The sequence below is a fragment of the Oryzias latipes genome, chromosome 18 (assembly GCF_002234675.1).
Source record: "Oryzias latipes chromosome 18, ASM223467v1".
NCBI classification, from domain to species: domain Eukaryota; kingdom Metazoa; phylum Chordata; class Actinopteri; order Beloniformes; family Adrianichthyidae; genus Oryzias; species Oryzias latipes.
The window spans coordinates 21,198,076-21,225,948 of NC_019876.2; the positions used below are offsets into that span (position 1 = coordinate 21,198,076).

General features: G+C 39.3%; 1 protein-coding gene across 2 annotated transcripts; it reads right to left on the minus strand.

Moving 5' to 3' along the window:
* Positions 1-26: 26 nt before the first annotated feature.
* On the minus strand, positions 27-27,873 carry LOC101166831 (calsequestrin-1). 2 transcript variants are annotated; one of them, XM_004079973.3, is made up of 12 exons: positions 27,510-27,873; positions 16,678-16,710; positions 13,359-13,452; positions 11,516-11,616; positions 10,303-10,414; positions 10,137-10,210; positions 9,844-9,974; positions 8,606-8,651; positions 3,672-3,726; positions 3,454-3,554; positions 3,271-3,345; positions 27-2,287 (listed from the first exon to the last, which is right to left on the minus strand). In XM_004079973.3, the coding sequence occupies exons 1-12, from the start codon at positions 27,741-27,743 to the stop codon at positions 1,976-1,978; spliced, it is 1,368 nt and encodes a 455-aa protein (XP_004080021.1). In that variant the 5' UTR covers positions 27,744-27,873; the 3' UTR covers positions 27-1,975. The 2 variants fall into 2 exon arrangements, with proteins under 2 accessions (XP_004080021.1, XP_011485949.1); XM_011487647.2 differs by lacking the exon at positions 16,678-16,710.

Sequence of the window (27,873 nt, forward strand, 5' to 3'; positions counted from 1 at the left end):
TACACACTGATTGGGAGCAGATGCCGTGATGGTGAGAAGGGAATACAACATTTATTGTAATAAAGAATTTTGTGAGTCCAGGGCAGGTTGTGGGTTTTCCAGGACATGAGGTCAGAGCAGGTGGATAAATTCCAGGGCAAACATTCAAGGTAAGCATACAGACTGGCAGGGCGAAGGAGAAGGAACTGGTCTCAAACTATGTTCACACCAGTCATGTGATGCATGTTCAAGAATGCGCTTTCTCAAATGGGCTTTTAGGATATTGTGTTCACACTGGACTGTCATTGCCTGATACTAGCCCCATTTATCTGTAGTTGGAAGAGGCTTGGTGCGAAATGTCGATGGGATGCAAATCTTGCTCCAGGGTTTTTCTTTTACAGCTCTATTCCAACAGAGGAAAGACTTAACTTCATTAAATTCTGGCCGGATAAAAAGACGTAAATTCATTTCTCCTCGATCAATTTTTCAAACTTTTGGCATTTCTATGAAATGTCGCTACTAAATCCAAGTCCCTGACTGGTCAAAATTTCACCTGATTTAACTTTTCAATGGCTGCATGTTTTGTACATAGAGCCTGAAAACGGCTCAATGCAAATTGTGTTTTTAACATGTCCGTGTAGCATTTTTCTCATGAGGACATTAGAAATAAAACTGATTTTCTGAGCACTTCTTTATTCAAATCATTGTAAATCAGAAGCAGATGAGAAAATGCAGTTTGAAAAAGCTCTCTTTTGTGATGCAGTTACTGAAATGGGCAGGTCAAAGTCTCTACTGTGCTCCATTCCGATGCATGCACTTGCAGACAAACAGACACATTAACGCCTTTTTTTTCCTCATCTTAGCTGGTGTCTCTCTCAAAACTCTACACCTGCATAAATCCAATTTTTCCCATCGTTTTTGTTCCATTGTTAATGTGATCTTGGGATTCAAACAGGCTATAAGCTAGTGGTTGAGAGTGTAAACAAAGGGATGATGGTAAATGAGCGCAGGCCTGCTTTGCTACAACAGTCCCACCCACAACTCGGAGGTGAATTTCTGATCAATTTCTGCGCGATGCCGAGGGTGGTGGGACTGTAGCTTTAGATACAGGAGGAATGAGGAGTTTCAGGTGTGTCAGGATGGCCTGCCCTCATCCATAAAACCTGTGAAAACTGAATCAGAAAAACAGAAGAGGTCAGGGGGCAGCATTAGGAGCAAGGACCAGGAGAGGGAGACGGGGACGGGGAGCTGTCAAACCATGGCACTTTATGAATAAACTGAATAAATTGGGTTGGAGTAGGGGGTCGGGGGTAGTATCTACTTTCAAAGCCAAAGGTATTCATACTCCTGGCAATTTTGGGCAGTTCAACTTGGGGTTCAAATGAAAATAGGAGCTGGTGCCTTCTGAACTGATGTTTTCATCATTCCCAATAAAGAAGAAAGATTCTGATGGAAAAAAAGTAACTTTACATAAAAAATTTGCCTGGGGTATGAATAATTTCATAACTGACTATGTTGCTGTTTTTTGTTAAGCAAGCTTAAAGGCAGGATGCTCAGGCTACTGCTACTCCCAGAGCGCAGCAGCTAATAATAGTTAAGAGTGCATGTGAGATGCAAGAGGGCACCAAAGAAACATGCAAGGTAAAAATGGGGGATTAAAAAAGGGAAATTAGAAAGATCAAACTATTGTCAGCTTTACTTATCATGCTGCCATACATTTTAACACTGAACATGTGTTGGAATATGTCTTAATAATCTTTGACTCTGGCATTCCAGAGTATTTACAAAGGCTGAAAAGATGCTCACTTTGTCTCTGTATTGTTTCAACCTTTCCTGCTTGAAACAATGATGCAGATGTTTGTGTGTGAGGCTGTTCCAGGGAACAGCTGCCTTTCAGAGGAGCTTCAACCTGTCCTGAAAGAGAAATCTGCACAAAAAATGTCATGTTGGACAGACACGGCTCCACTTTGGGCTGCTCCGGTAAGTGCTGAAACATCTACTCATCTTCATCCTCATCTTTTTCATCATCGTCTTCTTCATCATCTTCATTGTCTTCTTCATCATCGTCTTCTTCATCATCTTCATCGTCATCACCATCATCATCCTCATCATCATCATCATCTTCTTCTTCTTCATCATCTTCATTGTCTTCTTCGTCATCATCATCATCGTCATAGTCCTCTTCATCTTCTTCATCATCGTCATCTGGATCGATTTTCCCAGACAGCACGTCTTCAATCCACTGCTCCAGCTCATCAGAGGTGGGCATGTCGTCCTGGTCATCCATGTCCATCCACACGCTGTCGGCCTGCCAGACAGCAGAGCAGAAACTGTTCAAAGCACGCTTAGCCCCCGCTAAGGACTGAAAATCCGTCACGATTAATGCAACTGAACTCGGTTCATATTTTCTGTTGAGACAGGACTCAGTTTAAAGGTAGGATTTATTAGAAATGTTTTTTATGGACATGAGATCAAATCGATCAGAGCTCTGGCAGACAGAGAACCAGTTCCAACAGGTAACATTAATACAGGTAACAGCTCTGGGAGGGACAGAATTCTCACTTGTTTGGAGATAAATACTTGTTTTGAATAATTTGAAAGAATGAATAATCAGCAACAATTCACCCAGATAGGATGAATCATTTTCAGACAATTTGATATATGGATTTACTTGCAATAATCAAAAATAAATCTGCAAAAAAGAAAAGGTGAACATTTTTTAGCATTTTCTAACAGAAAGTCAAAAGGCAGATCTGACACATCTGAGATCAGGTGAAGAAAATCCTTATTTTCAAATTTAGCTGGTCTTTGTCTAGTATTAAACTTCTTTCTGCAAGCTCTAACAGTTCTTAAGGGGCCTGCAGAATCAACTTCTTTTTACCCAGTATTTCCCACTTCTATCACAAACTACCCTAAACAGTCAGTTATGTGACTGGGAACAGAAAAAAAAAATTGTTATAACTGTTGTTAAAACTTTCTTTAGGTTGAAAGAACTTCTCAAATAAAATAACCTAAACTAAATACCACTGAGTCTGTCCTGCTCTGGAGCACAGCCCAGTTTCTGAGTTAGCTGAGTTTGACACAGGTGTTTGATAATGTTCATGTATATCTATAAAATGCAGAGCAACGGTTCCTGTGTTTTCGAAAACAAAAAAGGTCAATTACTGGGATATCTATTTTCTCTGTAACCAACATTTATTAAGAAAATTGTTGTTCAATTATTATGATTTTCTCTTTAGGTGTAAACAAAATATTGTTCTTTTTTAGAAAAAATGTAAAAAGCAAACTCACATCTGCTACATCCACCACACCGATCTGAGGGGAGGAGAGGTCGATGCCAAAAGTTTTCTCCCAGTATGGAACCAGCTAAAAGGGAGGCACAAAGGCAACACAGAGTGGAAGCAATGACTGCAGTGTCTAAAGGTGTAAATAACACAAACGCAAAACGTGCTCAACAGTGAGAAACATCCGCACCAGTGGGAAATCATCAGGGTCGATCCAGATAATGCTGAGGTTGGGGTTGTCAGTGTTGTCTTGAGCCACTTCCTTCAGGATTTCCAGAAATTCAAAACCATCTGTTTAAATGTCAACACCATGAAGTCATTACAACTTTTAATTATAAACTTGATATTCAGATCTTCAAAAGTGCTTTTTGGTTCTCGGTTTGTAAATAAAGAAACAGAAATATATACCTGGATCGTCCTCCTCAGCGAAGGCGACAATGTGCTCTCCATCGATGTCATCCTCCTGCAATCCCAAAGTCGAACATAAGTGAGCATAATTTATTTATTAAAGGAAACAAAAAACATCCCTAAAAGTTTTAAATCTCAAAAACAAAGCTACAAACTCAAATTGCTCCAACAAGCTCATCCTTCTTATTCTAGATGCAAATATTGCATGAGTTGTGCACACCCAATTTATGTGAGCACCTCCGCAAAAAACGGAGAAAAGAAGAGCCTCTGAGTACGAGGGGTAAATTGAGGGATCGCTGTTGCTCACAGTGGTCCTCAGTGTGCTCAGGGAGCTTGTGTGTATGCACTGACACATGAAACAATGGAGGCAATGGAGTGGCCGGAGGGGTCTATGGTGCCCAGAATCCCCCAAATTATCGTTTGGTCATCGCCAGACCCCTGGCCCATGTCAACAGCCCTCGTTGAATACCTGCGCTGCTACAGGTACGATTTTCAACAATGGGATGGTGGCAGTGGACAGCAGCACGGGGGCAGGGAGGTGGCAGTCTGAAAACAGCCTTCTCTCCATGTTTAAAAAATTCCTTGATTGTAAAACATGCTTCACTATCAGGAAGCATGTTAAACTTTCACTTTTGTTTACAGCCTACAAAGGTATTTTTTATAGGTTAAAAGAGGAAAACTTATTTGGACAAATTTAACTTAAATATTTATTTTAATTAATGTTTGTCTAATACTCAATGGCTTGTTGTTCTAGAGCAGGAATGTCCAAATTCAGAAACCCTGCCTTTTCTGCTGTTGATTACCTGGATCAGGCGTGTTTAACCAATAAAGAGCCTTAATGGCAGGTTGATTAGAAAACATGTAGGACATCAGCCCTTGAGGTCTGTAAGTGTACACCTTCTTGAGGTATCATTGTAGCTTTGGGTGTGAGAGGCCTCAGGTTCAAATCCTAGATAAGCCCCAGAAACCCTGTACTGTGTAAAAACAAAAAAAAAGGTGAAAAACAATTCAAAAACAAAACTAGGATTAAGTACAACTAAGTCAATAATAGTAGATTAAATTATTTGTCTCCTTAACTTTTCGTCACCAGAGTTTTTACTCTAGTGTCTTTGAATTATCTGAACTGTTTGACTGTTTTTGCAAATACTGTAACTCCATTGCATCGTCAAGCTGAGAAAAGCCGCGTGGGGCAAATAAGCTAAACTCTACAGTGGTAAATTACTGTATTTGCATCAATGGTTGAAGAGTTATGTAAGTTCATAGAGTGTGTGTGTTTTTTGCATTTGCTGGCAAGACTTCTGGTATAAAGGGGTTAAATGTGGATCTTATGGACATTTTTCTCCAAGTTTAACAAGTTCCATGAATTCAGAACATGCGTTACTGTCAGTAACATGCAAAGACAAACTTTCACTTATGTTAAAGGCCTTGCATGACCCAATTAAACACTATATTCTATGAAATTCCTGTCTTATGATTTCACTCTCAGTGGCTCGTTGGTCTAGAGGCATGATTCTCGCTCAGAGGTCCCGGGTTCAAATCCCGGACGAGCCCCAGCAATAATCTCTTAACAAACAACATCTTATATATCATGCAACAAAGTAAAGACAAGGATTAAATGCAAAACTACCAATCTGTATATCTATTGTCACCAGAGTTTTCACTCCAGTGTCTTTGAGTTTTAACTGTTCAAAAGGTTTTGGGAATACTGTAACTTCAATGCATCCTCTAGATGAGACAAGCAGGATATTGTTGGTATGTGAATCATTACAGTGGTGAATTACTTTGTTTACATAAATGGTTGAAGAGTTATCGAAGTTCATAGAGGGTGTTTAGCAAGTTTCATAAATTCAGAACATGCTTTACTTTCAGCAACATGCAACAATAGTGTCACTTATGTTAACAGCCCTGCACGACCCAATGAAATGACTATACTCTCAGTGGCTTGTTGTTCCAGAGGTGTGATTCTCGCCTTGGGTGTGAGAAGAACTGGGTTCAAATCCCAGACAAACCCCTGAAACAATCCCTTAACAAACCTGTCATGCAAACAAGAAACAAAGTAAAGTCAAGGATTAGAAGAAAACTTATCATTGTGTATATCTATTGTTTTGCTCATTAACTCCAGTGTCTTTGAATTACTTAAACTGTTCAAAGGTTTTTGCAAATACTGTAACTCCAATTTATCCTCAAAGTGAGACAACCAGGATGGCATTGATATGCGAATCCTTAACCCTTGTGCTATCCTATGACCCCACCCTTACATTGAAGTGTTACCCCTGCCATGACAAAGGTGGATAAAGGTGAAAAGATTTCATGTAATCCATCGACATCAGTGAAGATCACAAATCATTGAAGAAAAAGGTTCATAGCACTGTCTAGTGGGTCTAGATGGCCCAACTCCCAATGTTAAAGTGCCGAGGATAGCACAAGGGGTAAAGTAGTGAATTACTTTATTTACATAAATGGTTGAAAAGTTATTGAAGTTCGAAGAGTGTGTGTTATTTTGCAGTTTGTGTGAACAGTTCCAGTGTTAAGAGGTTAAATGGGGATCTCATGCACACTATTCTTTCACTTTTTTTTGTATCGTTATCCCCCACCTCTAAAATACTTTTCTTTTCCTTTTTTCATCAAGTCCAACAAGAAATGTATGCAAATATAATGAATATAAGTAAAGTTTAGCCTTAAATACAAAAGGGCTTTGCACTTTGTGTGTCAGAGGATTCCCAACCCTCTATTGTAGCTGTAAAAAATGTCTATCGCAAGAGGTCATCAGCTCTTATGTTTGCTCAAATCATAGACAGGACAAGAAAAAAATCTATCTATCTATCTATCTATCTATCTATCTATCTATCTATCTATCTATCTATCTATCTATCTATCTATCTATCTATCTATCTATCTATCTATCTATCTATCTATCTATCTATCTATCTATCTATCTATCTATCTATCTATCTATCTATCTATCTATCTATCTATCTATCTATATGAATAAATAAATTCAGAACAAGGCTTTACTTTCAGTAACATGCAAAACTAAACTTTTATGTATGTTGACTCAGCATGTTAACTTGTGTTAGCCACATAAACTGCTGCTTTAGAGATTAAAAGAGAGGAAAACTTCTTTTAAGAAATGTCTCTCATATTTTCTTGTTGTCAATGTACTCCGTTCAACTCCCAGATGAGCCCCAGAAAGAATGATGTTTTCCACAGAGTGTGACTTAATGTAGCACATCAAATTTAATAATTATACAACAGCACAACTATTACGTATATGTTGATAACCCTTGTTCCACTATTGTCAGTGGAGCAGGGGTGTCAAATATAGAAGAACAAGTTCATCTTACAGAATTTGAAGTTTTTTTGTGTCAAAAACCTAATTTGCTCTGTAGAGAGCTACATTGCTTTTTGTGATGTTTTTCTGAATATGACTTGATTCTTTAGTATAACCACTTGACAATTTAATTACAGTTTTTCACAGTTATATTGACAAAATGACTAAGTAATTTGACTGTCTTGTTCGTAGATAATGACACAAGGACTTGACATTCTGATGGCACTGACATGTTCAATGACCTAAAGACTTAGTTTTGAGAGATGAACTAAAGATTTTGAGCAAGTTACAGGCTTATGCAAGAAGTCCATAGTGTTTTGCGGTTTGTAAAAATTGTTTTGAGAAATGCACACACGTATTTGCAAACTTCAATTCTGATCTGAGAATTGTACTAAAGCGACTAAGAAAAACTGTAAATCCTTCCATCCATTCTTTAAACAATTCAATACTAGACCCTGGATACATTTCAAACCTCATTTGCAAATTTAAAATGATTACATTCTTTCCCTTCTATGTGTCCAATCTGTCATACAAGTCCTCATCCAGCCACTGTGACCTCCACCTTCTCCTTGTGCTCCATCTCCCTGTAATCATTTTTATAATCTTCTGTCCTCTCAGTGTTCCACTTTTTCTTGGCTAACCTTTTCCTCTTAACACACTCTTAAACTTCTTAAGTCCCGTTGTCTGCTTTCCTCATTCCAAATGACATCCCAAGTACCTTCCTCCTAGTCTCTCTGATCACTTTAGCTGTAGATGTCCAGAAATCTGAAATAACCTCCTGATCTCCTAAAAACTGTTTCTACTTTTACAACCAGAACTCTTGCTTTTTCAACTTCCACCACTTGGTCCTCTGCTTTGCCCTTGTCCTTTGTATCTTTGTCACCATCAGTCATCTTCACACCCCCATCTTATGCTGTCTGGATACACTCTCCCCAGCCACAACTTTGCAGTCCCTGATCTCTTTCAGATTGCACAAGATGTAATCATCTTCTTTGCTCCTCCGTCCACTCTTGTGTGTCACCCTTTGCTTCTCTCCTTTCTGTAAAAATGTCTTCATCACTGGCATTTCCATTCTTTTAGCAAAGTCCACCACAACCTGTTCCTCTGCATTCCTGTCCCAAACACCAAACTTCTCCATCACTTCCTCATCACCTCTGTTTCCTGAACCCACATTTCCATTAAAGTCTGCACCGATCTCTCTCCTCTAGGGCTACTCTGGATCTCCTTCATCATCTCCCTTCAGAATTCCTCCTCCCTTCTAGATCACATCTTACCTGGGGGACAAAACCACTGACAGCATTCACCATCACACCTTCACTTTCAAGTTACAGATTCATCAACCAGATAGTCTATTCACGTCCACAACACTCTTAGCAAACTCCTCCGTCAGAATCTCTCCTTCTCCATTCCTCTATCTTTCCATACCATGATTAAAAAATAGCTTATGTCAGTTTCCAATCTATAAACCTTGATCTTTTTACATCTTAAACACACATGGATCCACCTTTCTTTTTTCTATCATGTCATCAACTCTTTTGTTTTCTTTGTTAAATTGAGTGTTTTTGTAATTAATTTTGTAATAAACACAATTTCCGTGTCTTACCCAGATCTCATACATGCTGTGAGGCTGGAGTTTCCTAAGTGTTGATCTGAAAGACAAACATCAGACATAATGAAAGCTGGTCACTTCCCCAAGTGCTTTGTCGTTTTGTTTCGGTAATATAAATCACTAGCTGTGTTTCTATTACTCATATGCGCAAACTTCATCGAAATTCTAAAATATCGAAAAAACGCGATTTCACAACTAAACTGTTTCCATTAAATTCCATTTATTGGAATAAACACAAACAAACTCACGCGATAAGTCTTTCAAAAACACGGATGTGAACAATACTTTGATTTACAGCAGAGACGTTCAAATTTCTGTCTGTGTATATCTCATTACAATGCAAAGAAGACACAGAGGGTGTTTAAAAGTTGGATTTATTTATTTTAAATGTTCTATAAAAGCATCATCATGTCTTCATGTCTCGGTTCATGGGATCATTAAGAGTCTCTCCCAGTATTTTATGCCTCACTCCGCTGCAAAAGCCACTTTCTGCCGCTACTTCCATGTCTCTGTGACCTTCATTAGTTTGCGAGGGGAATTATAAAAACACTATTATTATTGTCTCGATAAAAATAAGAGAAATATCATAAGATTTAGGAGGCCTGAGGTGGCTGCCTCCCTGTGGCTCTGTTTCTGTTGGCTAGCCAGCTGCACGGGTGTCGGCATAGCAAGCTGCTATGCCGACACCCGTGCAGCGAGTGCAATCGCTCTAGTTATACAGGCTGGTTGGCAGCCCAGGCAGGCTGCCCACCCATCCCACAGTGGCTCTCTGTCTGCCGTCCAGCCAGCCACCCTGGAGCCGCCCAGTGTAGCCAGCGCAATCACTCCTTCCCTATGGGCCCTGCGACAGGCTGGTAACCTGTCCAGGGTGTATCCTTCCTTCAACCAATAGTAGCCGGGACAGTCTCCAGCAACCCAGCGGGTTGAGAAAATTGACTCAAACTGGCTCCCTGTGCAGTTATTGGTCACTTGACTTATTTAACTTGAAAAGAAGGTTTCCATTGCAGTTTTGTGATATATGTACATTTTGATACACCTGAAAAAACACTTCCTTTAACAGCATAAAAACTTTTTTCAAAGAAATGCAAGTTTTTTTCTAAATTGACATGTTTCCATTAAGCACATTTAGTATCGCAGATCCAATTTGCACAATTTCATAGTCAATGGAAACACGTCAAGTGTAGATATGACCATAGTTAATGTTCACATTATAGCATATTCCAGAATGTCACCTTTCATGTTGTTCAATGTATTCAATGATGTCAGACTCAATGTAGGGCTTTCCTGGGATGGTGACGGGTTCCTCCATGAACGGTTCATAGAAGTCCACCTCATTCAGCTTCAGTTTCAGTTTCTTGGCAATCTGGATCAGGGATTTAAAAATGAAATAGAAAAAACAAATTTAGAGAAACCAAGTTGGTAAATGTTTAGAAGAGAGAACTCCATCGCTGAGGGCGATGTGAATGTAGCTTATAACTGAAGCTCTGTTATTGTGATCACACAATAATTAAATAGCTACTCAAACCTTGGGGTCAAACGTGGCGTAGAATTTAACAAACGGGTGAAACTCCTCAGCTGCGTCATCATACTCGATAAAATCTGATAACAAATGCCCAGGAAAACAGATTTGAAGCTGCTGACAAGTTTGAGCCAAACAGAGGAGCATGTGCAGATTGTAACGGTCAACCTACGAGGAGATCTCTCATTCTTGAAGTAGCCAACCAACCGGATGACATCGTCCATGTTGAAGAAACCCTTCAGTTCACGGTCGTTGTCAATGACCTCCACTGGGTTTTCAATCACCTGGTAGGAAACATGTAAAATGAAAACAATCTTAAGCAGGTGGCACCTCTATGCTCTTCAGACCATCATCATCTAGATGAGCTGCTTTGACCTTCTTACTACCAGAGAATAGAAATGTGTCCAGTCCAAAAAATTTCAAATACACCAAAACTACAATTCCCATCAATTCACAAATGGTATGATTGAAAAGTCCATAACCTCCTCAACCTAAAAGAGTTTATTCAGTAGTGTGGAGTAGTTGGGAGATGGTCAGGTTGAGAAATGTTTTTTATACAGAACACATTTGCATTGATGGTTATCAGGAAGCAAGGATCAGTTGAGTCATTTCAACAGCCTTGACTTGGCGGACATTTCTGTTTTAGTCTTTTAAAAAGACGTCATCCTTTATTTTTCTGAGTAAATGATAATATTTAGTCCATATGTAATTTTTTTTCTGTTCAAAGAATGAAAATTCAATTCAGTTCTACTTCATATTTCGCTGTAAGAATTATCCACATCCTTATGCTTACTAATGCATTACACCTCCTGCATTCAAAGAAAACAAAATGACAAGAACTTTTTTTTTAAAAGCATTTGAGGTTAACACACAGGCCTTGGTTAGAATTAACTTTAAACCATGTAAACAACAGTGACAAATAATTTATAGTGTAATGCGTTCTTGACTTGTACATCACTAAACTAGATGTTAGTGTTCCTCAGGGGTCAAACCTTGTGCTTGTCTGATTTTTAGTAAAACGGGAGTTTCCACAAATGTTTGAGTTTTTGTATAGACACTTAAAAAATTCAGGATGCACTTTTTTACCACGCACCCGCATCCTTTGTAAATTGATGACAGATTGATTCATGACTTTTTTACAGCAAATATTGTTTCAAGTAAAGATCATATGGAGGTTATTCAGACTAATAATTTGTTTCAACAATAACAATACATTTCCTTTACATCCTTTACAAAAATAAAAGTACAGGACGATGACATTTCTCACTGTTGGGAGAAATTTGTGCGGGTGACAAGTTCTGTGAAACTTGTTACTCGCACAAAAGAACTGTTTGGAAAGAATAAATGATTTTTTTAAAAAGTTGTCACCAGCAGCACATCCTCACATCATAGAGGAATTCAACGAGAGTGTCGGCAGCGAGCTCGCCATCGTACTCAATGATCTCATTGTCTGCAAAGATGTAGATGCTCTCCACCTCATCCAGACCTGCGGAAGGGGAAAAAAAAGCTGAAATGTGCCATCAGAAACTAAAAGAAGACTTTAATATATGCAATCATGTTATTTAGGTGGTCTTGGTGAGTTTCTTTGTTTGCTTGTATCTTTTCTTTTTCTGAAAGACTGACGTTAAAGTATTTCGGTTTTCAGACTTGTTTGCTTGGTTTAACTTTCTTTTGTTTTGCTGATTACTTTGTCCTTTTCCTGTGATGCCAGAGCACAACCAAACAAAAGCGAATACATGCTCATAAATGTGTGTGCGCCACACAAGCCACTATCATTTTTGTCAGAACATCATTTTGTGGTTCTGCTTTTTTGTGTTGTTTGTCTGCACACGTGCAGTATTTCAAGGCGTGTTTACATTTTTACAACCATGTGTTTATTTGAGTGTGTGTTGGCTTTTATGTGTGTATTACATGCATGTTTGTGCGCATGTATTACCACATGAGTGCTTTTTAAATTAGTTTGTGTGTTTGTTTGCGCGCATGTGAGCACAAAAATGACATCAACAACTGCATTTGTTTTGGTTTATCAGTTCAAATTAGATAAATAAAAATAACATACAACTAAATAAAAGCAAATGAAATGTGTTAAAATCAGAAAGAAAACTTTTTAGACCATTAATATCTATTATTAAATATTTTTTTGTACTGGCAGTTCAGAGGTCTGGTGGCAGAGCATCCACCCTGAGATTCAAAGACTCTAGAAATGGGGCCTAATGTCTCCTTGCTCAGCATGGGTGGTTGGATTTATAGGTTCAACCCACCAAAATGTTTCCAAGGACAGCTGTGACTGCAGCTCACTGTTACCCACTCAGGGGTGTGATGGGAACAAATGATGGGACTTTGACTTGAACTGATAAACACAAGTGAAAATCTTTATATTTTATGTGTATTTAAAATGTCCACAGGTCCACAGCAAACTGCAGAAAAAGCGAGTCAAAGGTTTAGGCTACAGTCTACAGGTGTTAAGTGGAGACCATTGACTGTATAAGAGAGCTGGACTAAGTGAATCCTTCCGCCTAAGGTTCCGTACCCTCTGGAACGTCAATTGAGATATAAATAGGTATTACTCAGTCTGTCAGAACAACAGTTTTTGCTCTGCTACCTGTTCTAACATGTTTTTCTATTTGTAATGTTTTCATACTCTAATTAATGCAGGTTATTCAAGTTATAAACGGACCAATCAGACGCCTCATTAAAAATTTGTGGTGCCTGCTAGTCCCTACGTTGAAATTAGTCTCTCATCCCACTTTCAGCGGTAGGGGTGTGGACACCCAACAAGCTCAATCCTAATTGGCGAGAGTTGTTGCCATAGAAACACTGACTCTGTCTGAATTCGACCAATCACTACTTACTGATGTAGTCTGTCTCCAACACGGAGACATACGTTTCAATAAAAAATGGTGACTGAACTGACTTCATTTGGTTGGAGCCAGAAGTTAGCCATTAACTATGTGTGACATCACACTCATCACGCTCACTCGGACCAGTTCTTACATACAGTCGGTGGTGGAGACAAAGAAAAGGGAACATGGGAAAATTTCTTGTGGGTAGAAAAAACACATTTATTTCTTTAAAAAAAAGACTTGTACAATTGTTAAACATACTCTAAAAGACAAATTAGGAATAATTATTTTGAAAATAGTGGTTTATTACTGTAGATAGACATGCGAAAGCATTAGAAATTCGAAGACCTTTTAATGAAATAAGTGTGTCTCCTGTCAAGCTTACCCAGCTTCTTGGCAACAGCAGTGGCCTTTTTTTCATCCACCAGACCAAATCCAATGTCCTCATCTTCGAGTTCATCCAGAACCTGAGCTGCAAGCTACAGTCACACAGACAGGTGAAGGGAGAGGGACTGTTTAAGCAAAAGAGATGTAAAGCATCATAAGAGTTGAACAGGATGAATAAACATTAAAAAAGTGTCATTTCAGCTTCATTGCAGTTTGAAGGAGTGGAAGCTGCAGCTTAAAAGTGCTTTTCTGCATTTGCTAAATGTGCCTGAAAGCAAAGACAACAATTGATAGGCTTCACAGCAGAGAGAGAAGAACAAGGGGGACAGAACTTGAGCCAAATCTGTTGACGGGGAGACTCTCAGCAGCAGGTGCAATGCACAGAAGAGGAGCGGCCAGCGTAGATATAAGGCAAGCCAAAGGAACCAAAAAAGGTGCTAGGTAATACGGCTGCAGGATTCTTGTCTTTAAAAGTTATTTTTTCTTTTTTGTTTGGTTCTTTCTTAAATTTTGAGTCCTTTGCTTTTACTTTTTGAAATATATATTTATTTTTTTACATCTTGTTACAGAGCTTTTTTTCTAGCAAGAGATGCAATTTTAGGGACAACATTTTGGGGACAGCATTAACAGAAATAGACAGCGCTTTGCTACTATCTTGGCTGGACAAAACATCCAAAATGACATATTTTCTCGCACTTTTTGGCTGTTTTGGCTTGCCATAAAGATGAAGTACATGTACACGTTTTCACAGAACAGCCGCAACTGTCCTAACGAGCTTATACACACTGCTTCATGTTGCATTCTCACTCAAACTGATTCATGACTGCATCTCCAAAGTGAGTTCACGCTTTATGTAAAGTCAAAGACAGTACAGCAAATGGCAAAAGCAACTTTGCGAAACAGAGCCTTTTCAAAGCAGCCAAGTGCAATCTGTGCTGTTCTGAAGTCTCTTCCTCAGCGCCATTCATTCTATCTCCAAAGAGGAAACCTTAAAATGAGCAACGTCCCTGTTGGAAACCATTCCTCATTATTTTCTTTGTCTTCAGACCATGTAAAGCTCGTCTTAGTAAAGGAGCAGCTTTAAATTCTAATCATCCAGTAGGACTCCTCAGTTTCCTGTGGTAAGGCTGCATTATGTCTTTTATTTTGAAAATAAACGTAGTTTTCTCTGACCTAATCCTGTCCCTCCCACAAAGACTTTCTGTCTGTCAGTGACAAACATGATCTACATTTTTAGTAGTCAGTATTTTTTTAATGGCAAAAATTGAATCTTAAAGCATTAGCAGGATTTCTTCCAGAGTTTATAAAAACTGTTCAGATTTTATTTTTGGTAAAATCTGGCCCTTAAAAAATGCCAAAAAATGTTGCCTCCATTTTTCTACATTGCATCATTAATGTTACACATTAAAATTTAGTATATTTAATATAGAAATGAGGAACTCTTAAAAAAAGATTTCCTTACCAGCTGACAATTTCCATATGATCATGGTGATGACAGAATGGATGAGCATGTTAACAGTTGATTAATACAACCCAAATTCCAGAGCAGCTTAAATGGTTGTTGTCAATGAAAACTATACCTGCAAATGGCGTGAGTATTTCACTCCCAAACAAGAAACGTGTAAATGTGTAAATTTTACACTTAATCCACTAAAAGTCTCAGGATAGATGAAACAAAAAAACCCTGAATAAAACAAGAATATCTTAAATTGGGCTGAAAGAACATTTGAATTGAGTGGATATTGTATTTTTAAGACGATTAACTAATAAAGGGTTGTTCGTACTATAAAAGTGCTTTAAAAGATCATCAAGTATTTTATACAACAATGTTCCTCAAAGTCAAATTGCAAAGACTTTGAAAAATATCATCATCTACAGAACAGAATAAAACAACTAAGAAAATCTCTGTGCGTCAGAGGCTCTCAGAGAGCCCCTGCATCGTTTAAGCTAAACTGAGGTAATTGTGTTTCCCCTTAGTGGTCGAAAAGATCATGGTCTTAATCTCCTCTATCTTGCCCCTTTTGAACAGTCTGTGGGCACAAACCTTGGTGTAAACTTGATGCAGCTCTGAAGCTGACCTCCAAATAAACCATTTGACTAGGTCCAGCTCTCATCTGCTTCTTTCAGATGTGCCATCTGGCTAAGATTAGGTCTTTTACATCAAAACGAACCTAAAAAATTGCCACCCATGTCTTCATGCTGCCCAGACTAAATTATTGCAACTCTTACCCAAGGCTTCAATAGCCAGGTTGCAATTGGTCCAAAATGCAGCAGCCAGATTGATTTATGGGGCAAAGAAGTTTGACCACATTACACCACTCTTGGTCTCTTTGAACTGGCTGCTAGTGCAATGCATGATTTTTATTCAAATTCTGGTCCTTACTTTTAAGTCCCTGGCAGGTATGGACCTTCTTACCTCTCCAGTCTGCTTTCAAAATATTACTCCCTAAAGTCCTTGAGCTCCGCCGACCAGTTTCTGTCAATGGTTCCAAGAAACTTGTGCCTTTGCTGTGTTGGCTCATAAATTAAGGAATCAGTTGTCACAGGCAATTAGAGAGGTGACACTCTTAGAGAGTTTTAAAAAAGAATTGTTCCTCCATCTTAGTGCTTCAGCAGTAGCCTAGCCCTGTTATTGTGCTGGTTTTAATCTCTGTTTAAAACTGGTTTCGAGCATTTTATTTTTCTATGACTATAACATGTTCTGTGTTTGTTTTCTCCCTGTGTGCAACACTTTGGGCCTCCTTTGCTGGCTGTGGAAGATGCTTATAAATAAATGAATGAATTTAACTTGAGATATATTGTTATAGTTTTTGGACTACATTTGTCGGGGCTTTTATTTTGACCTGGGGACATCCTGTTTCAGCCCTCTCAATCTAACCTGAGACTTTTTGCATCGTCAGATTTGAAAGTAACTAATTTAGTGATCAATAGTGTCAAATATTAAAGAGTTTCACATTTTCTTTCTTGTTGGAAATAAAATAATCAAGATTGCAAGTCTTTTTCTTTTATTTTCCCTGCATTTAAAACTTGTCCTATATTTTTCCGGAATTCAGGTTATCTTCCGCAGGCTTTTCTCAAAACCACACTTACTTTTCATACATGTGATGTTAAGCTGACACAGCCCAAGCTGCTGCTGCTGGACTTTGAAAGCAGTTCAGTGTCCACGGTCTGCCATACTGGATGCAATTTCATTTCTTTTTTTTAACTAAACTGTAGTCAAGAAGTGAAAAAAGTGGGACAATTAGCCGATTCTGCATCAGAACCGGAATTTCGCAGCCCAGCTTTGAAATATTTGGCACAAGAAGCAGATGACATACCTGAAAGATTAGTGCAGCTTGAGTAGTGATCAGCTGCAGGGAGAGGTCAAGATTTAGTGGGAACCATAACAGTTAAGTAAATGTGTAAAAAAAAAATAGATGAATCCTGACCTTCGTAGTATTTCATGTTTCTTTGTATTGTATTTGTAGAAAAAACAAACGTAAAACAAAACGCACAATGGAAGAAGAATGAAAAACATAAAAAATCTGACTTTTCCCCCCAAACATGGAGCTTTTTAAAAAAAAAAAATTGCCTAGCCTTCTACTACTGGATTCAAGGGGTAAACTGTAGTGTAGTGGGTGAGGATAGTGTTAGGGGAAGCAAATGGCAAATTCCTACTGAATTAAAACAGTTTGCTGCATGACCCATAAAATTTCTTCATTGGATGTCATTTAGAACGACAGTCAAAAAAATCTCCACACCAAACTAGGTCAAAATGATCCGAGCCCTGATCCAAACTCTCCACTGAGTCCTTCATCTTGAGGCCTTCTTCAATCCCCCAAACTGATGAGAAACACCCAGAAGTCATCCTCACAAGAGCCCACCAAAACTCCCTCCCTTTGATTCAGAAATCCAAAAGCTCCTTTTCTGGATCCCAAACGCAGAGGTGGTCCACACAGCAGTCAGTCTGTGCCGATCTGTGCTCTAGCTCTCACATGGTCCATGCTACTCTGGGCCTGAGCACTGATGTTCCCGCCATACAGTAGGCAGCAATAAAACCTTGTTCACGCATTCCTATGCACATTTTTATATCTGTTTTCAGGCTCTTCATACAAGATGCATGGACATTGAACCCCATTGAAAGTTTAATCAGGTTGAACTTGAACTGACCAATGAGGGACACAGATTTAGTTTTGATTTATTGTTGTCATGCTTTTCGATTAAAAGAAGTGCCAACTCTTTGAAAGTTGATTATGGAGGAGAAATTAATAATTGCGGTTTGTTCCCGGGTGGAATTATATGACTTCAAGGCTGTGTCCAAATTTCTTTACTACTCACTACATGGTGCACCATATAGTGTTTGACATTTTATAGCGTAGTTCGAATCTACAATTCCAAAATTGAGTGCCCTAGAAATTTCCCAGAAGTCTCTGCAAAAAACCAGTGTACATCAATGTTCACCAGATTGGCGAACATAGACCACAAGGCATTGCATTTGAACAATCTTTTTGAAATAGATGTATTTAAAGGTATTATTTTTAAATAAACCATCAACTCTTTCATTATCAGAGGACAATGTATTCATATATGCACATATTGATTAGATTTTCACCTCCTGAATTTGGTAATGTCATGTTCGCCATTTAAAAAATAAGCAAAGTAGTGAGCATGGTGTCTGAATTGCTTTTAAAATCCAGGACACTACATAGTCCTGCACTATATATTTTTTTAGTAGTTAGGGATTAGGATGGGAATTCGGGCATCTATATAGACTAAATTTTTCATATATTGAAAAAGAGCTGTGAAAGAAAAAGGCTAGAGCAAGATTCACCCGATTTGCACCACTTCGACATTTCACACAAACTCTCTTCCAACTGTGAGTACATGCACCAGTATTGGGTAGCAACGGTCCAGTGTGAACACTGTATGCTAAAAGCATGTTCAAGAACCCACAGTCAGCGCGTTCTTACATGGGCATCACATGGCTGGTGTGTACTGTACATTCCATCAGGGCCAAAGGGATTTGGGTTCACCTAGGAGAATGTGATCTCCATCCAGTTTCTGTGGCAACCTGGCTAGTTTCTACAGAAGTTTTTGTTTTTTCTTAGCTTCATGTGACTGCAGACCCGATTATTTAAATGAGAAAAAACAGAACAGGATAGCAAGATTTGGTCGTCTGGTCGCATCATGAACATGATGTAACTTCTGCTTCTGACCCCATCTGTTCGCCTGGTCTTGGCTCATCTCAGTTCATGAAGCCCAGTGAGAAGTTAGCGCTGTAACACTCATCCCATCATCACTCTCTGTCAATGTCATGTGAGTGTGGGGGAGGGGGGACAGATTAATGGGGGGGTGCATATTTTCAGTTTACCAATATGTTGTTTCCTTTAGCTTCAAAATGTTTTATACTAAGTCTGGTTATCACCAATAATTTCCAGAATCAATTCGTTGCAATTCTTTTGATTCGACTTTAAATTTACACCGTTTACACATTTAGACGTATTTGTCTTCTAATATAACATATGTTTTGAAGTTATTCATATTCATCTGATACAATTAGCATTCTGTAACATTTATCAGTTAAATAAACCAGTGAGATTAACAGCATAAAGTGTTACATGGTTTCTCAAACAAAGAAGCTTTAACAAAAATGTGCAGATCGCTTGGAAACCTGCGTTTCATCTGGCCACTAGGTTGAGCTCGCCTTTAAGCATTACTTTATTCTAAAAGATTTGAGGGGAAAAAAACTTTACTTTAGACCACAAATTGGTCACATTAAAAAAAAAATCTGAAAAAAGTCTGAAAAATTACTTTCTGTACGTATTAGAGCAGTGTTTTTCAACCTTTTCTGAGCCACGGCACACTTTAACCTTAAAAAAAATCCCGCGGCACACCAGCATCCAAAAATTAAAAAAGGAGAAACTCATAGTCTGTATTGATCTACAGCCCCTCCACAATCTCACATGCATTTTTGAGATAATTGTTGCAGAAAAAGCTGGAAACTGCAGCTGTTTTTTTCTAAAAGATGCAATAAAAGATAAGTTAGAAGATTTAAAAACAGTTTGATGTGTAATCGTTGGTTTCAAGACGTTTAACAACAGATCTCCGTATGCGCTGTCACTCTCACAACCCAATGCATCATGGGAGATGTAGTGCATAAACGGCCGAAGATTGCTTTTCGGAGCTTCGTTGTTTTGTTCACTTGTTCCACGGTCTGATACCGGATTCTGTGGAAAGACGAGCTTTAGCTGCTATTTTTTTTTAGAACTGAGCGACTTTATGAGCTAAATCGGGACAAGGAAGTGAAGATTTTAACCACTTCTGATTGGTCAGACTAATGACATGTGATTAAGCCTTCAAGAATGATTGGTGGAGACAGTTAAAGGGACGGGACGTTTCCAAAATACAGCCGAAGGTGCAGCTGAATCGCGTTACCTTATCAAAATGTCATTAATAAAATAAAATAAACGCAAAGAAAAAGTATTTTATGATCTTTTATATTCCCAACCCCTCCGTGTTTTATCAGGGCCTGTTTGGATGAACAGAGAGCTGAAATCCTGGAGATGGAAAATGTTTTTAGATCAGTTAATGAGGGCAATTTCCCACGGCACACTTTCATGGCACACTAGTGTGCCGCGGCACACTGGTTGAAAAACACTGTATTAGAGTATAGAATCTGATCCTACGGTGGCCCAGAAGGGTCACAACACAACACATTAACTTTACACACAACACATTAACTTTACACACAACACATTAACTTTACACACAACACATTAACTTAACACACAACACATTAACTCACAACACAACACATTAACTCACAACACAACACAATAACTCACAACACATTAACTCACAACACAACACATTAACTCGCAACACAACACATTAACTCGCAACACAACACAATAACTCACAACACAATAACTCACAACACAACACATTAACTCACAACACAACACATTAACTCACAACAAAACACATTAACTCACAACACAACACATTAACTCACAACACAACACATTAACTTAAAACACAACACATTAACTTAAAACACAACACATTAACTCACAACACAATACAATAACTCACAACACATTAACTCATGGCCCAGAAGGGTCACAACACATTATTTTACCTCACAACACTTTAACTCACAATGGAAGTAAAGCAGCAATTGAAGTGCTTTTATTCTGTTTATTCTGAAATTTCCACTGGGCTGAGCGGCTAACTACCCAACAGAAAGTAACGTCACAGTGAGCACGTTTTTTTCTACAAGAGAAGCTAGCTGCGGTGTTGCCAGATTGGGCGGTTTTGGTTCTAAATTTGCGGATAAAAATGGCTTTGGCCGGGTTTGCAGAATTTGGGCGGTTTTAGGGTCGGTTCGGTGTTTTTTTTTCCCCTCATGAATATATGATAGCGGATTACGTGAGGCCATGTGGGTGTTGAACTTCTATGTACTGAACCTCAGTAAACGCACCAGGCAGAGACACTTAAGGGGCTCTGTCATCTAACCTGTTGTTGGGGTTGTGCAACGCCCGCCTCTTAGAAATTGTGTTCTTTAAAGCCTGACACTGTGGCTGCGTGTGGGAGGAGCTACCAGCTAAAGTTGTGGTCTGATCGCTACATGGAGCGGTGTCTGGGTTTATCAATCCTTTTATTATTAGTCTGAACTATCTTTTATTTTGAAAAATCACTGGATCGGGTGCTAAATGAGTCGAGTAGGGGGAAAACTCAAAGAAAGCTGTGTATTCTTCTTTCTCCTGATCCAATAAAAGGAGGACAGTATTGAATATTTCTTCAGCGGACCAGCCTTCTTTCATTAATTTTCTTAACCCGCTTTATCCCCGCTTTATGCGGTTCTTTCTTCCGTGTGCTAGGCCGGAGCGCCCCGACTATCGTTTCAACCTATGATGACCGTATTTTGTGCTCTCTGTGTAGGATACACTGGAGGAGCGCGGGGGGAAACAACTCTCAGCTGCAGAGGATGTGAACAGGTAAACAGGTAGAGAGGAAACGCAGGTAGAGAGGCGGGGGAGGGGCTTTGGCTTCAAACTCTGTCAGAGAGATTGAAACACGGCATCAGATTTAGATGCAGCTTTCACTGCAGGAGTTGAAGCAGAGAATTTCTCTGGGATGATCTCATGATCTCAAACATGGAAACATGATTACCAAGTAGAACTCTTCAAAATACTAAACCCCATCTCCACATTCTTGTTGTCTAGTGTTGCGGAGTGTGTGTGTGTGTGTGTTGGGGACCGCACGTTGGTGTGTGAGAGGAGGGAGCGGAAGAAAGGAGAGGAGCATGCGTGCAGCGAGCAGGGGTGTGAGAGCGGAGGGAGGAGTGTGCGTTCATATTGTGTGTGTTTAGAGGAAGGAGAACCGTAATAAAGAGAAAGTTTCTGGCAACACTGCTGCTAGCTTCTCTTGTAGAAAATCATGCTCCCTCCACAGCTCACTGTGACGTTACTTTCTGTTGGGTAGTTAGCCGCACAGCTCAGTGGAAATTTCAGAAGAAAAGCACTTCAATTGATGCTTTACTTTTGTTGTGAGTTAAAGTGTTGTGAGGTAAGTTAATGTGTTGTGTTGTGACCCTTCTGGGCCATGAGTTAATGTGTTGTGAGTTAATGTGTTGTGTTTTGAGTTATTGTGTTGGGATGTAATGTGTTGTGTTGTGAGTTAATGTGTTGTGTTGTTAAGGTAATGTGTTGTGTTGTGAGTTAATGTGTTGTGTTTTGAGTTAATGTGTTGTGTTGTGAGTTAATGTGTTGTGTGTTAATGTGTTGTGTTGTTAAGTTAATGTGTTGTGTTGTGAGTTAATGTGTTGTGTTGTGAGTTAATGTGTTGTGTTGTGAGTTAATGTGTTGTGAGTTAATGTGTTGTGTTGTTAAGATAATGTGTCATGTGTTAAGTTAATGTGTCATGTGTAAAGTTAATGTGTTGTGTGTAAAGTTAATGTGTTGTGTGTAAAGTTAATGTGTTGTGTGTAAAGTTAATGTGTTGTGTGTAAAGTTAATGTGTTGTGTTGTGACCCTTGTGGGCCACCGTATGATCCTCCTCCTGAACTTTATGTTATTTTTTTTATTTGCATCAAGACATTAATATTGTTAATATTATTGTTTTTATTTTTTCCTTCCTTGGACTAACACAGGACAGCAAGTCATAAAACTGGGTTACAGACTAATGGAAGTACTGCTGAAAGCGCCATCATTCAGATGGAGCTCCTGTAGTACAAGGTAAAGACTAAATAATCTCATGAAGCCAGACATGGAGATGTGGTTACCAATGCTCTGAAGAGCTCCTTGAAATAAATAAACCTGATCTTTCAACATCATCCGTGTCTTCCCTGCAATGCGAAGGAGATATACAGTCAATGCTTCCATGTGGCAATAAGGCAAAAGTCTTGACAGTAGCTTCTCCCACTCACTCTGGAGTGTCTTGTTTATGAACACATTTTTGGACAAGCACCGAGCATCGAATTTGACGTGCATAAAAAAAGAGTCAGCAGATGCAAATGTGATGCATGACTCACGTTTCGAGTGAACCCAACATTACGCCGGGGCTTGACAGAGTTGTTCAAAAGCATCACACTTTTCTCCCAGAAGTGCAACTTATATTATATATGATAATGCTTTTTTTGGCTTCTGCAGTCTATAATGTGGAGCAACTTAAAGTCCGAAAATTTGGTGACTAAAATATTCTCCACCTCCCTCTCAACAAAAATTTTCATGGTGCTCCCCTCCAGCTCTTGTCCATCACCTGAACCTGCTTAGTGTGTATTTTTGACAAAAAATACTACAAACATCAAATCTTTTCATGAGATGAAAAACAAACAATCAGAACATTAAGCCTTTAAAGAGACAGTTTGTTCTGATCTGCTTTAATCTCACACATGTTGCATTGCTGCTGCATCAGGCGGGTTTATACTTCATACAGGGATCAGCCATGGTTTTCAGCTGGTTTTGTTTGCGCTATAACTGCAATTGAAATTCTGAGTGGCGTTTATGCTTTTTAAGTGATGCAACTGTCTCCAGCATTTATGACGTCAACCTAGAGCCGGCCTCTGTGTTTCACACACAAAAACAAACAATCATCTGAATTTTTGCAGAGTGTTTAGCCAATCACTGATAGCTCAGCAGAGAAAGCGGGTGTAAGTGTTAGCCTGGGGGCGGAGCTGGCGGCGCAGACTCATCCTGGAAGGGGCTGTTCCTTACTTATCTACATCACAATGTGAGAACCTGCTCGTTTTCATGGAATGGGAAGGGCTGGTGCTCAATGTGCAGGTTTTTAAAGGAACACCCCGAAACTTGTGAATTGATCTAAACACCGCTTTGGGGTTGTTGATAGTGAGGAATGAACTTTATAATACACTTACAAGTTAAAAAAAGTTGATTTTGGATGATTTATGCCCTTTAAATTTTCATCATCTGCAGGGTTAAAAAGAGATATTTTTTAGACAGAGTTTGCTTTGTGAAACCGTACACTAATCGCTTGAAATAAATTCAGGTTAAAATTACGCAATTTTCACGCAATTTCACTACAGGCGTAAAATTCCAGTCCGGGATGACGTCATCAGCAGGTTTCACATTTCCCAGTGATAAGGGTGATTCCAGTCCAATGGCCCTGCAACCAATGCCACCCAAGCAATTACTAATGGCTTTAAAGTACAAACCCCCGTGCTGCACTCCAACTTTTCAGAGATCCACACCCCCAGCCTGACAGCGCAGCCTTAAATGCTCTTGAAAAATCAAAGGACACGATCCTCACATATGTATTAGACACATCCGTATCAAACAAATATAGGATTCCATCCTCCACGCCTAACTTGTTCTGGTTTGTGAGCTGAAGAGGGTCTTGTTCTGTGATGATCAAAGGTTTATGATGCTTGAGCAGGTCCTTCTGTCTGGGGCACAGCATATCTACAATAGAGCCTCATAGAGTGAATCCATAAAGGAATCAAATAAATCAATAAACATTGAGAAACATGTTTTAAACCACACCTAAAATATCTTTATTTTTTTTTGTTAAATCTGGTTCATTAACAAAGACGTCAAAGGAAATTTTGTCCTAACACTAATCCTCAGTGGCCATTTGCAGAACTGCAACATTGACAAATTCAAGGTTTGGTTCAAATTTATACCAGGATGTGGAGGTTTGAAAAAGACTGAGCCCCCAAGAAAAAAAAAGACTCTCCTAAAAAGATTAAATATACATAATACAAGCTTTGACTTCTGGATTAAATAAGTAAAGTGAAATTTTTTTATTAAAGCAGGTCTCTGAATTAGAGTGCTATCAGCTGTTTTCAGGTTCCTCTGAGCTCAAAGTATCAGTTGCAGAGCGCCGGGGGGGGGTTATAGAATGATGCTTGTGAGTAAAAACACAGAGAGAAGAGTCACTAATGTAAAATATGCTCACTGTAAGGGTCATGGGGGGCTCTGGGATATTTCCAGACAGGACTTCTGGGACTCTGAAAGAAGACACTGCCAGCACAGAATACTAACTGCTAACAGCAGGATGTCCCTGGACTGTGTGTGAAAGGAAGCGGATAAGGTGGACAGTTTTAATGTTTAAATAGAACACGAAAAATTCTAGTGGAGCTTTTATTGAATTAGACACTATTATCATATGTAAAAGTTTAGGCATTCATGAGAAAACCAGCTCTTTGAGATCTTAAAGTGGCATCAGTATGTCAAACATAACCTCCCATGTTCTGTTCAAATTCAATATAAACCCAGAAGTACCAAATATTTCAGTTCCTCAGATGACCACTAAAGGCCAGTTTCAATGTAAAATATTTTTTTTTCTCATGTGAAAAAGTAAGATTTTACACTGAACTTGACTGTTAGTACAATACCATTTTTCGTGTTTATTACATCATTGACTGGTTTGCTAATAAGCTATTCCAATTTTTAGAGCTCAAAATTCTGCACCATGTAGAGCTCGTTTCAATGATTCTTTGACAACAAAACTTTCACTTTGCCCAAATGTCAATTTTTTAACTGCATTTAAGGTGTTAAACTCTACTCAATCTGGGCATCCTATTTCAGGTATCATTCCATTGTGAATCTTCTGTGTGACATCACAGGCTACCGCTCTAGTGTGTATGTGTCTCTGATCAGTTGGTTGACTTCACCATCACAGAAACTGTTTTGTTACAGCCTCAGTTTTCATTTCTCTTGTACAAATCATAGATTCCTACTCTACTTATTTCCTACTCATTTAGCCTTAACTAAGCCTTCACTTTTGACTCATTCCGTCTTAACTTCACCCTCAAACCTTTCTTCAATCTACCTTCAGTCTATCCTATCCTGCATTCCCTCCTCCTTTATTCCGCCTTTAGTCATTTCTCACTCTCCACTCAGTCTGCCAATGTTTTGCCTTCTTGCTTTTTGCCTTTTGCTTTCATTCCACATTGAGTCCGCAATGACTTCTCCCTTATTAAGCCGCATACACACTGGGCACTTGACACATTTACCATGGTGTTCACACTGGACAAGCTGGGAGGGGCTTCCTCTTCTTTTTTCTGTTCACTAGCACATGTCCACCTTCTATGGAAGAGGCTTGACGTGAAATGTCGAAGCAGTGTAACTCTCTGAATTTGGGCGCAATACTAAAACGGTTCAGTTCATTGCTAGTGTCCTAGAAATATTGTTTATGGATTACCTTTTTGTCAGAAGAGTGGCCTTGGTTTATCTTTATTTGAAAAACAAACATTTCATTAAACGCTTGACCTGCTTCATTTTGCAATGCCTGTCCAATGGCCACTCATCACCTTTCTACCAGGTCCATCCCATCTTTACTTTGCCATCACTCCATCTCCTCTTAGACCCCCCCCCCCCCCCCTCAGAGGTGAAAAATTGCAGATTGCAGGTAAGCACTGAGATCCTTCATGATCCAAACATTTCACATATAATATGCCAAAAAAGCATTTTTATTTTTCATCAATAATATCAGACAAAACATGGGATTCTACTCTTCTGCTGAAGTCTGCAGAGCTTGCACTGATGATCTGAATGCCGTAAGCTACGTTCACACCGGGCATGTGACGCGCTTTCATTCAAGAATGCCCTTTTCAAATGGCAGTTGGCACCTCCATCGAAGTTCAACCTTGTTTAACGACTGCACATTTTGTAGGTAGAACCCGAAAATGGTCGCAGAAACTTGTGTAGCGAAAGTTTTGAACATGGAGGCCTGAAACGTTCCTTTTACGTGAGTTTACATAGACCTTTTGAGGAAGTGGTTGCTTGAATGCGCATTGCCGAGAGCAATGTGAATGTAGCTTTAGAGATAGAACCAAGCGTAGAGGCTGACAAATGCCCACATTTAAAAAATCCTTTCTGTCATTCTATTACTCTATTATGATTCTTAGGTTTACATTTTTTTGGGGGGGCTGCCCGGTGGTGCAGTCGGTAGCACTCTTGCCTCACAGCAAGAAGGCCCCGTTTTAAGTCCTGACTGGGGGACCTGGAAAAGAACATCAATGGGGGATCATGTTCTCCCTGTGCATGCGTGGGACTCCAGCTTCTTCCCACTGTCCAAAAACTTGTTTCATTGGTTAATTGGTCACAGTAAATTGTCTATTATTGGGACTGTGAATGTGAGTGTGAATTGGTGTGTAATATGTGACAGACTGGAAACCCTTTCCAGGGTGTCCCCTGCCTTTGCCCACAATATAGGGATAGGCTCCGGCAGCCCCGTGACCCCGAAAGGGAATAAACTGAAGAAGATGAATGAATGACTTCTTAGTTTTTAAAAGAGATAAAGATTGTTGTGTTTGGACTCACTTTTCTTTACATCACAGCAGAACAGCCTCAAAACTCTGTTCTGGTTCACTGAGATAAAGGGATATGAGTGGAAAACAGCTGACAATTATTTAATCTCTTTTTAGAAATTAAATCATGTCAAAAAGTGGAGAAAATAAACGTAAAAGTTATTTTTATTTGGCTTCCTTTGGACTTTTTGTCAAATGTGTGTCAGTTTCTAACATACAAGGCAATATAGTTGTGGAAAGGGGTTTGAATCTTTACTTGTCTTGTCTTCCTTTCCCTTTCATCCATCTTTTCATCTCAGATGAGATGCTGCAGTAACCAGTTTCTTTAGACCTTCCTAACCGGTGTTCATGCTGTGTCCCCTACCCCCCCTCCCTCACAGATCAGCAGACACCCACCTCCAAAGCAAGCTCCTCTATCTGCAGCTGTTTCATGGCACCACGGTCTCCCTCTACGTTCCTGTGGTAGTAGATCACCATCACGTCATAACTCTTCATGATTGACTTGTAGTTCTTGGCAGTAAGGGTGTGGACCCGGTCTTTGCCGTCATACTCCGGTATCTCCAAGCCCTGGTCCCCATAGGACAGAAGGGTCCCAAAAGAGAAGAAGAGCCCTAAAAGCAATATCTTCATGGTCACTGTCAACTGGGCAAACCTTTGGAGCCCCAGAAAGGTGGAGGTGGGGGGGCAATTTGTCCTCTAATCTAGTTAAGAGTCCTTAACAACTTCCTGCCCCCACCACAGAAGAACTCGGTTGACATCG